This window comes from Toxoplasma gondii, chromosome V (assembly GCF_000006565.2).
Source record: "Toxoplasma gondii ME49 chromosome V, whole genome shotgun sequence".
Lineage (NCBI taxonomy): Eukaryota > Apicomplexa > Conoidasida > Eucoccidiorida > Sarcocystidae > Toxoplasma > Toxoplasma gondii.
The window spans coordinates 2,732,477-2,743,863 of NC_031472.1; the positions used below are offsets into that span (position 1 = coordinate 2,732,477).

The 11,387-nt window shown below is 54.2% G+C and overlaps 2 protein-coding genes across 2 annotated transcripts; one reads left to right on the forward strand and one right to left on the reverse strand.

The window, feature by feature from the left end:
- Positions 1 to 1,742: 1,742 nt before the first annotated feature.
- TGME49_284530 (hypothetical protein) lies at positions 1,743 to 11,208 on the forward strand (the record flags this gene model as incomplete). Its single annotated transcript, XM_018781927.1, has 11 exons — positions 1,743 to 2,988; positions 3,704 to 3,827; positions 4,029 to 4,190; positions 4,474 to 4,895; positions 5,493 to 5,744; positions 6,459 to 6,652; positions 7,230 to 7,322; positions 7,979 to 8,118; positions 8,465 to 8,544; positions 8,997 to 9,037; positions 9,240 to 11,208. 11 exons carry the CDS (start codon positions 1,743 to 1,745, stop codon positions 9,255 to 9,257), a joined length of 2,772 nt encoding a protein of 923 aa, XP_018637726.1. The 3' UTR covers positions 9,258 to 11,208.
- TGME49_284420 (hypothetical protein) lies at positions 9,453 to 11,208 on the reverse strand. The gene has a single exon (XM_018781926.1). The coding sequence runs from the start codon at positions 11,130 to 11,132 to the stop codon at positions 10,539 to 10,541; it is 594 nt and encodes a 197-aa protein (XP_018637727.1). The 5' UTR covers positions 11,133 to 11,208; the 3' UTR covers positions 9,453 to 10,538.
- Positions 11,209 to 11,387: the final 179 nt, after the last annotated feature.

Consider the following 11,387-nt stretch of genomic DNA (forward strand, 5'->3'; position numbering starts at 1 on the left):
GCAGTTTGCGACTGCGGATGCGCATGCTCCGAGGCCGTAAAAAAACTGCGCAGTCACCCGAGACAGAGGAAGCGGGAGCGAAAGGTCGCGACAGCGCTAGAGGGGGAAAGCGCCTCACAACCAGGGAGTAGTTACGAGACCAGGTTTGGTTTTTTCTTGGAGATTGAGGCGAGAGGGCGAAATGGCTTCAGAAGATGAAGGCAGTGGAAGGAGGGAAGTAAAGATTCAGTACCTCTCTTCCCTGTGTCTCTTCTGAGCCTGCTGCCTACCTGCGCGGCTCGTTTCAACCCTCACAGAGACGGCGCGAGATCAAAAGACGGACAACAGACTGCTGGTTTTCAAACCGAATCTGTGAGCGTTTATTCCATGCAGGACGACAAGCTTTCTTCCTGCAGTCCTAGTGGACATAGCTTCTTTTTCCCCGGATGCACATGCGAGGCCACATCGAGCCATTAGGTGCCAACGCTCCGGTCGGCCGTTGGCGACAAATCGCGCTTCAACATCGCGACACAGCCCTCGACCCATTCTTTTTGCGGCGAGGACAGACGTCGCCTATCTCCTCATTTGTCTCGTTACTCATCTGTTCCTCCCAAAGAGAATTTCCTGCACTTGTGCACAGATGTTTACACACATGCACGCAACGAGTCCGAGTCCATTTAACCGTGTAATATATATATATATATATATATATATATGAACGTCGCAGTACTAACAGACTTTGATGTTTGTACCATCATCTGTCTTCCGTCCCTTCGAAGACTCCTGGCCCTACGCCGGGTATATCCTAATTTCCTGTGTGTGTCAGTTGTGTCCCTGCGCTCGGTTCATTTGTCCTGTTCGCGAGTTTCCCTTAAAGAACACTATTTTTGAGGGCTTCTGATCCTTTCCTTGTAAGCTTCTCTTTGACGTGTCTTTTCGTCGACTTCCAGTTTCCCTCTTGGTGTGTTCCTTTATTCGCGAGCATGTTGTGGAACATCATCCAGCGCTCATTTCATCACTAGATGGTTGGGAACTACTCTTCACATTTATTTCCTGGGTATCCCTCTTTTCTCCTCACCTTCTCCACAGTATTTCTTTTCTCGTATCATGCCTGTGTTTCGTATTCCAATATCTTTCCTGTGTTACGACCATTTCCTTCGCTTGCGTCACACTCTGCTCAACGGCTGTTCGCTGCCTCGCACGGGAGGGCAAATCCTTACTGGTTTGTTGCTGTGGTTCGCTTGATCTTCTCTCCTCTATTGTCGTATTTGTTTCCGTTCATTTCCTGTTCCCCCGTCATGGCCAAACTGTTGGCGCTATCTCCTTAGTTTTTGCCTACGTAGTGTCAGTCTCCTTGCTCTACCCTGTCGGATCGGCCTTCGCTCTAGGGGGAAGTCCCTTCACATTGAAAGCGAGAGTCGTCATCTTGCTTCAGTTGTTCCCGAGCAGCCGGATCGTGCTGGTTAGGTGATCTAACCACATTTCGTAGACACGATCACTGAATGCTCTTTGGGGGATAACGTAACGGTACAGTCTGTAAACACCGAACTCCTCAGTTTAACTTGATGAGTCAACTAGGTGCAAACTTTACGTCCGTACCTTGGTCCGATCTCGCCTAGAGAGAGAGTGGCGCGAGACTTGGGTGAGTTGCCTTGCCGCGAAGTGTCTTCGCTTTCGTTCTGTGCGTTCACTTCGTCAGTTGCTTCCTTGTGGCCAGGCTGGGTGCCACGCTGTGTGTCTGGGGATGCAAAGACAACAGTGATATGTCGCCGTCTTCTCGCGAAGGCGGCCCTCACCCCGTCGTCCCCCTGGGAGGCGGGCCTTCTTCGCCTGCGTCCCCTCCCCAAAAGGGAGACGAAGAGCTTGGAACTCAAAGACAAGCTTCGTTTCGATCGAGTCGTGGCACGGCAGCATTCGAAAGCGCCGCCGCAGCCATGGCAGGCTCATTTAGCCTCCCTCTCGGTCCCGAAGCTGGGGTCTGTCGTACCCCCCTTCTCGCTTCCCTTTCTTCTCCCCTGGAGTCTGAGACGGGGCCTTGCAGTCAACCAAATGCCCGCGACGTCTGGCCGTCCCTGTGTTTTGCTCACTCGTCGGCTGCTCGTCATGCGACAGAGAGATTGGTTGGCGATGCGCCGAGATCGCGCACGGAGTGTGTCCCGCCTTCTCTGCTCTTCCACCACTCAACAGCCAGCTTCGCCCACAGAGCGTCTCCTTCTTTGTGCCCTCCGGGCCACGATGCGTCCTTCCGCCCTACCACCGACGTGCTGCCTCCGTCGCCGCGAGGCCCGTTCTTCCTTGTCGATGACGATTCACCCTCGAAATTCGTCTCGTGTAGCGCGGGGTGTTGCCTTCAACATTCGCCGCGAAGACTGCGAGAGGCCCCGGAAGAAAGTCTACACTTCGCGGCTTCCTTCGATTGTGCATCAGACGCGGGAAACCATGGGCTCGATGCTGACGACCAGAGCACGCCGCGAGGACTCTGTCGTGCGTCTGCCTTTGGCCTATCTCTCCCTTTCTCCTCGTCGGCCACGAGGCGCCTCCCACACCCCCCAGACCGGCTAGGTTCGGAGTCAAGAAACAGCTACTCTCGCGGCGCAACCCACCCGCTTCTTCCCTCATCTCAACCGTACTCCGGAGATACTTTAGAAGACGAGGCAAGACGAGTCTGTCGCGGCTGCTGTCGCAGCGCCAGAAAGCGAGACGGGCGACACGATTTCGAATTTTCTGATCAGCGCCATGCCGGCTGCGGCCTCGAGGGTCGCGAGCGTTCTTTGGAGACGCGCGATTGCCGTGACCAGGGGCGCTACTCGCGAGAAGGCAACCGACAAAACGTGCAAGCCTTTCTTGGATCGGGTGGCACATACAACGTCCTGCATAAGTGGAGATACACTCATGGCTACTTGGATTTCATCTTGAACGACAGATTTCACGTCATTCTCTCCATGAAATGGGCGCATCTTGTTTTCCTCGTTTTCGCCGTCGTTGTCGGTTGGGCTGCATTCCTCGCACGTAGGTTCGAAGGGGAGACCAGACAGGACGTCTGTGAAAGGGCGACGACACGCTTACTTAACGAAAGCAAAACGATACTGTTTGAAGCGAGAAACGATTTTTTCATAGACAAGACCAGCCTCAGGTTAGGTGCAGGGGCCACTGTCGTGTCACGCTTCTAACGAGCCCCTGGATCTGTCCCCGTCTTCACAGCGGCGTCCCACGGGTTCATGCGAAAAACCCCAAACCAAAAAGGTGCCTTTGCGGCCTCGCTGTGCCTGCGTAGATCTAGCGATAAAACTACCAACGGCGCCGGGTCCATATTTAGATAGTGACGGATTCCAGAGCGAAAATGTCACGTCCGTAACCAGGCGCACACAGGGTGAGCTGATGCCTGTGTTTTTGGTTTCCCTTGGCGTTGCTGGGTGTCGGGAGGCACCGTTGGTGCCTTGCGGGTGGGGCTGCCTTAGACTTCATATAGCTCCCGATGCGCACGAGTGCTGGGCGTGTCTTTCTGTAGGCTGATGGCCACGCATGTCTCTCGAGATGGCGAGAAGACCACGGCGAATGTACGAGGCCGACCTGAAAGTCTGAAGCACAGAGCAGCGCGCTGCGCTGTAGCTGAGTGGTCCCTGCCCTCGCCGAGTTATCGTGTGCATCTCAGTACGGTGAAGTTCAGCAACCACGTGAAGCTGGACGGATCCAGTTGCTGCATCCGTTGGTCGTGTGCGTTCAGTTATTCTGGCGGTCTTGACAGGAGGCGCGATTCAGCGGTGTCTAGGCCCGGACGCTGCCAATGTGCTGGACTATTACTTCTTCGTGATCGAGACGATGTTTGCCATAGGCTATGGGAGCCCCCGGTAAGAACAAGCGTAGGGAAAGATCTACATCCGGGGTGGGGCTTCTCTGTCCCTCTTCGGAAATTCCAGGAATCGCACGGATCACGCCTGCTCGTACGAGGTCTCGGGGTGTCTCCGTTCCTCGGCGTGCCTAGCCTAGTGTTTGCGCTGAAGGTTCCAACATCGCGTCCGGCGGATGTCCTTGTCTTTGGCCTTGCGCAGGGCACCCACTTGTCAAACGACGAGTTTGTTTGTCACTCCGACGGCCGTTTCTGGCATTCTTATCAACTCTGTCGTCCTCGGGGTTGTCTTTCAGAAGTTCTCCGCAGCCTCCAAGCGCAAGTGGGCACTGGCCTTCTCCAACTGTCTCGTTGGCCAACCAAGGTGAGTGGCTGTGGATGAATGGCTCTTCCTGTAGTCGCCGTCCTTTTCCTAGTTTGTCTATGTTCCCTTCCAGCAGCCACGGGGCACAGAACCGTTCCTCTCGAGGCGCCCTCGGTGCTTTTCAATCGGGCCTTGTGGGTCTGCGGGCCTTCAGTGCCCCCGAGCACTTCGTGCCCTGCTCTTTTGGCATCGTGCTGTCATCAGGTATGGGTGTTTCGTTTGTATCTCCTCCTTTCCACATTTTACCTTCGACTTGGCGCTGTCTGGCTGTGTTCCGTTCCAGCTTCCCAGTGCCTTCCCACCTGGTGATCAATTCTTCGGTGTCCCTTGAGAAGGAACCGCACCTCCCCCCGCGAGAGATGGTCTACGGATGCTGCGCCAGCGTCCACGATGGGGGGAATCCAGGATTAGAGGCCGAGCAAGATTGTGAGAACGGTGACCCTGGTCTAAGATGCAGACAGGAGTCGGCGTCGACGGGAGATGTGTGTGGGGAGACAGCCGAGAGAACGCAGTCGTCCGAAGGGGAAGGCCCTTCAACAACAAGGGACGCGCAAGAAATGCTGGAGCTGAATCGGCGGATCGACGTTGCAATCGAAAGCAGCCAGTCAGAGGCGGACGGAAACGAGGCTGCTCCCGCTTCTCACAGACGCACGCGGAGGTCCCGGACTGACGAGCAGAAAAGCGACGGATCCGATGCTTCCCCAGGTGAGGCAGGTGTGAAGGAAACCACCGCAGCGCCACGAAACGGCTCAGGTGCCTATGGATGCCGGGGGTCTCTGGCGATCAAACAGAGAATGGCAAACGCTGATGGTGAGGAGGATGGGCAGCACGATCCTTCAAGCCCTTCGGGAGAGCGCCATTGCTGGCTAGCGTCTGGCGCAAGCCCATCTCAGAGGGTTACTGTTCATGAAGAGAAACTGTGGTTTGAAGTGCGCCTCCAGGACTAGAAATGGAAATCGAAAGAGTGACATAGCGACAGATGGAGTGGCCGGTGACACCACACCGTCGCTAGGTTCACCAGATGTAAATTGTTAGAGGCGTTTTTCTTCAGTAAGATATGGGAAATCAAGAGAAAAGTGCAAGAATCTTCGTCACTTTTTGTGGCTCACGTGCCTCTTAGCCGTACATATCAAACACTCATTCATACACATATGCATCCTAATATTTGTGTCCGTGTCGATGGACAAACCGGACTGCGTGTGAACGTCATAGGTCATGAGGCGCCGCCTGAACGGTTTTCCCCGTATCTCAGACTGGTGCCTTTCGTGTGTCTCCGGAGATGTTTTTGTGTTTCGTTTCCAGGCTCCGCCTCTCCTTGTTGCCGGACAGGAGCGACAAGTGAGCAAGACGGGGAGGCACATCGAGACACGCGGCAGGAGACTTTCGCTGCGGTCGGCGTCTTTGCGTGTCGCGGGGGACATAGGGACCTGACGGCAACGGGCCTGAGCCAGACGGATTCCTGTTCGTACGACGTCAACGGCGAGCGAGAAGAAGCCGAGGGGTTTGGGTTCGACGCAAGCGAAGATCGCCAACCGTGCTCGCGGGCGCGAGAAGGTACGAAGGAAAGCACACAGAGAGTGGAGGGTGGCAGCAGCCAACGCTGTTGCGGAAGGAGGATCCCGGGGCGGACTGAAGGCAACTGTCCAGGAAAGGGTATAAAACCCGTGAACGTTGGAGATCAGGGGCGAACAAGGGTGGGGGCACCCAATTTCTGAAGAAAAAGCGCCACAGGGAGGGAACGACCGAAAATATGAACGAAGCGGCCAGACGAAAGACGGGCGGGACTAGGAAGACGGGCACATGCCATGGCACAGGACCCGGGTAAAGCGAGTTAGGACACGCAGCCCGGAGGCATCGACAAGACAGACGCCAACGGTGGTACACACCCTCACTACGCAGAATGATAACAGATGTTGAGGGACAAGAGCGCATCAACCACAGCCAAAACCAGACAAACCAGGGCTACCGAGAAAGCCAGCGAACTTATCTCTCATTGAGCACCGGGCGCCGGTGGTGGAACGTCGAATCGGCATCAAACAAGGACATGTAGATGCAACGCAAGTCATCTATAGAGAGTCGAGTTTTCCGCCGTATTTATACTCTACCGGTGTGTGGTTAATCAGGATTAGGCATCGACATCCACAACGGAATAGGGAGGTCAAGAGACACGAGAGAAGTCTAGACCAAAGGTGGCGTCTTGACATATGACGCTAGTTTAGTGTTGACATGAGGAACCGCGCTTTTTTTTCTTTATCCACCTCCTTTCAGAAACGTCACTGAAATCGGCATTGACTGCTCCATCCATAAGCGGTCACCTCAGCTCCTTCGGGCCGCAGGACCTGCCTCACTCTCTCTGTCGTGCTCCCTCCTCATCGACGTGGCAACACTACCGTCTGTCGTTTCGAGTGATCAACGTGACGCATCACTCCTTCTTCAATCCTAAACTATGTCTCTATCTCTTAGTAAGCGTCTGAGATCCCGCGACGGTATCGTTAGACTCTATGAGAAGCGGGGTCGCCTCATCGGGTGTGTCGGTCTCCATACTACAGCCACATGAGCTTCTAGCAGGTTTCTGTCTACTGGAGCCCCAGTTGAGCTCCCGCGCCGGCCCACGCTCCGTTGCCGTTTGCTCGACTCCTGACTGGGTGGTCACTTCAGCTCGGTTCTGTGTTACCTTCCACCAGTGTGTCACTGTGCCTTCCCGTAGCGGTTGCACACTCTTATCGAAACACAGTGCTGTCGTAAATAGACACGGTGAATGGCTTGGTGCGCTGTGGAGAGGGACAGCCATGATGGGCGCCTATGTGGATCTCCGTTTGTCTCGTTTGATGTCTGGTCTGTCTGATATGAGGTTTCCCACTCTTGAATCCTAGGAATGGGCCTCAAGTCTTTTTGGCACGTTCGTCTCTGCTGGCCTGCTCTCCGAGCTGTGGTGTCAGCTGTGGCTCCATAGGCGTCAAAGATGCTGTGGCTCTAGGATACCGGGATGCCCCGACCTTTGCTCCACTGTGGTCGTTGGTGGGCCCTTTACGTTTTTAGAAACACAGTGACCGAGGCCTGCGCATCCGACAATTTCCCACGTTCCGCACGGACACCCCTCTTGAATTCCTTGAGATGCCCATTACGGTCACGGTAAGGACTGTATATATAAGTGTATAACTAGATAATTAGATATGACAATTTCTATTTGCTCTCGCCTTTGTTGTTGAAAAAGCAACGAGGGACATGGAGCGCAAGTGTCAAGGGCGCGGAGACAAGCAGAGGAACACCAAGAGGGGAGAAGGAAACAAGGTGCAAGAAGCAGGAGACGAAAGGGAACGCGACGTGAGAGAAACACATCTACCCTCACGTTTACCCATGCATCAAGTGCACGTATATACGCGTCTGCAGTCACACTCTATTGCCTGTTTGCGTTTCAAGAATGGCGAACAGGATGGGGATGGCTTATGCGCACGGAGAATGTGAGCGAAGAAGGGCCCTTCGCCGCGCGTGTGGCTTCTTCATTTCTCTTGACAGATCTTTCCCCACTTCTTCGAGTAGCCATTCGATGCGGGGAAACGTATGGCCAAGCGCCGCCTTCAAGCGATTCGCATTCAGACCGATTTTGCCGTATGAATAAGTGTGATGTCTGTGCATTTGCGATAAGGCATTTGAGTTTTTGTTGGGAGATATTGTTCGGTGCCTTTCAGGATGGGCACAGTCGCAATTGCACCACGTGTATGAAGCGCACTTGAGAGGTTGCAACTCGATTCCTTCATTTTTTGTGTGTCTGGGTGTCTTCTCACTAGGTAGACACCTGCGATCGAGACTGTCCTCTCCGAGAGGTGACAGCAGACGAGCTACGGCACGATGGCAATGCGTACGAGATCCTCTCGCTGCTGTCCTTTACTGACAATCACACGTCGCGGCCTGTCGAAATTCGAAAAAGGTCAGATTCTCGATTCAACCGTACCGGTCCTCAAAGACGTGATCACATGTACGCCATCTCTAATGTATGCGTGTTATTACTGTCTACCTACCTGGTCCTGTCTATACACCTATTGGCACACTTGCGCTACCGAGGCGGCGCCAGCTTCTCACTTGTTGATCTGGATGTTTCATCGGATCCTTCTGTCTACATGTCTCTGGTGTGTGAAGTGGTCCCTCTCCGGGGGCTGACCGCGCGTCACCGCCGGATCCCTCTCAGGAAGTCGAAACTGTTCGACGCAAAGTCCCGCATCGCGGCAAACATCTGCTGGTTGCTGCTTTATTCTCTTTTTCCTTCTTCGCCTCAGCTGGAGTCTACGGTCCATTAAATGGGGAGAAAAGTTCACCCCTATTGTCCGGCCTCCGTCAGCGTTGACGGTTTCTGCTGGTCAGTCTTCACGAACACGGTACCTAATCGTATCCCTATCAAAGACGTGGTTGATAGACGCGTAGACATTTAAATTATATTCATATGCGTCTACGCGTGCACTCTATGCCCTGCGTACACGTTCTTTTTATCTCGATGCGTCTCTAGTGCTCAGTCGAATATTAATCAATTCCGTTGCTCATCACGCTCATTCGTACATGGTTGTAAGTGCATTGAGCACTTCTAGGAATGTGTGTTTCGCGGCTAAAAAACAAAAGCTGTTGGCTATTTGCGTTAGCATCAGTATTATCTCATGTGAACAAGGACATGCACTAATAGGTGCGTAATCACGTGTGTCCCAGTGTATACCAACGAAGCTGCTCAAAATGGTCGCACATTCGAGGCATAAAAATGCCTACTTGTGGTCCGTATTCCCGGTGTTTAATGCGCGTGTGTTTATGTCATTTGTCCAGGTGGCTACGAAGTAGATGTAGACGCTTTGAGCACAACCGAGGTGAGCCCTGTTCCCGTAGGAACTTTCACACGTTGCAGACGAGACAAACCTCTTCGGAGTGGACACAGGGTAAGCGGACAAGGCATGCGCACGTACATGTTTGCGTCGACGCATGTGTGCCCTTCAATCGGCGCCGTACGAATCCACAAGTAGCTGAATTGCTTGTGGCTGTGCGCACTTGCATGTTTCTGTTGCGGTTCAGCGGGCGCAGTTGTGCTAGGTTGAAGGGCTACGCAAAGCAAACATGAGGCACTCTTCTGCGAAAGATGCGCTACACGTTTGCCTTCGACCTGCCGCTGTCTTTCTCCTGGAATTATTCCCAGCATAACAGGTTCCATGATTTTCAGTTGCTCGGGTCATCTAATACAGGAGCGGTAGCGAAAATGGCGACAAAGAAGGAAGATGGAAAGGACAAGACTGACAAAGCGATTTTGAGCGCAAGAGCGTCACGAATGTTGGGGGGGCAGTTCGAGCGTTCAAATCGCATCCCATTGCGGTCTGCATATAGACGCATCGCGTAGCGTGGCGAGCATACACGTTCCTGAAGCTGAAGGGTTGCAGACATCGCCAGAGCAGCACTATGCGACGAGCATTGTACGCATGTCCAGGCATCGCCTCCCAAGAAACGAATTGTAGTTGAACAACGCTTCCAAAAAGTCACGTCAATGAATGCTATGCTATCTCTTTGCACGGCGCACACTGCGAACTCCCAGAGATAGCCGCGTGACAAACAAACATGCATGGTAACAAAGCTGAAGCCGTTCACCACACCGAGCACTGATCCCACAATTGTGGTGCGGCGGCTTTCGATTTCCAGTGTGAGTGAGACTCACGTGCAACAGCGTTTGCCCTGCACATACGGGTGCTTGAGAGATATGCTCTTCCGGTAAAGAATAAAAATCTAGGTCCAGCCAGGTATCACAGTATCCCAGGTCGGCACACTGATTCCTGTCCATATACGACTTCAATCGTAACTGTTTTTCGCCCGCCGAAAGGAGACTCTACGTCCACTGGCGGTCTGCTTTGGGTTTGCCAACGTGTGGCGAGGAAACAATACTAAGGCGCGAACAGCGTTCGTGAAGCTGTTAGAGCCACAAGCATTGCCATGACAGAGACGTGAGAAACAAAATGACCGATCTGGACGCCCTGTCCTTACTCTGACAGGTGACCGTCACATTCGAGCCACGGTCTGCTCCAGACCCTCACCGTTTGTCTCCTCTCGAATTTCCTGTATTTCGCGGGCCACTACAGACTTTACCTACGCTGTGGCTGTCAAATGAGTCGTCCACTATTTGCTATTTAATTACCTCTCGGGCTGCTGCGCCTGTGCGCTCTGCCCTGTTGTGTCGCCCCTTGCTGTCGCTCGGAGCGACAACGACTCACTTCCAATAAGACGTGCATGCGATGCCTGGCCAGTTATTCCACAGCCTATCGAGTCCTGGTGGACGCCAGCCCGGCACGTGCTGCGACGGGGGCGTCCTGACGAGAACAAAACTTCGCATTAGTCAACTCTCTCAGAGCTCGAGGTCCCACTGGGCTCGGCCGAGTCTGCAGTGAACGCCGAGGGCGACAATGTCCCAGCTGAAATGCCACCACGCTCCCGCAGTGGCCCACTTGATTGCGGCGGCGATGGCGCAATCGTCAGCGGATGGAATGTAGCAACATGTAGCCGTCCCGTTCGATGTCGTCGGAACACTCCTCGTTCCTGAAGTCCGAGATACCCCGGGTGTGATGCCACACTACCCGGTACGTCCGATCCGCTGACTGCACTCACTGTCCCCACATCTCGGAACGAAGGCATGGCATCCCCTAACGTGACGTGTCTGCTACTCGTCCCTGCAGAAACCCCGCTGTATGAACGAGAACCTCTACTGCCTGCAGCGGCTTTAGAGGAAGCTTTCTCACGCCCAGCACTTCCACTGGTGAGTCTCGAACGGCCTCGCTCAACAGCGGACCCGTGCGACTGAACTCCCCGTACGTCCCGGCCGGGGGATCCGAAATGGGAAAAGGATGCCGAGCTCTCGGATGTCTCAGAGGCCAGTTCCGTGGCCAGCGTTTGAAGTTCCAACTCCAGTTCCACAGGCCACCACTCCATCGCAACATCAGAAGTAGGAACATATCTCACGCTACTCTCGTCGGGTGCAGGAAACTGCGGAATTGCCTGTACGGAGCCAGTCCCCTGAATGCCGCTTTCTGACGACTGGTGCGGCCCCGTGTCCTGCACACGTTGTGGAGCCGGACTTGGTGTGAAGAATCCCTCTTCAGAGATCAATTCACTCGATGGGCGCAAAAGGGCGAGCGCCCCCGCATGCTCCGTCCACCCCGTTCCTTGCGTTCCTTGTCAGCACCC

What these genes read in the sequence shown, in the direction of transcription:
- TGME49_284420 (XM_018781926.1), bottom strand. Translation starts at nt 11,132, where the DNA reads ATGGAGTGGTGGCCTGTGGAACTGGAGTTGGAACTTCAAACGCTGGCC.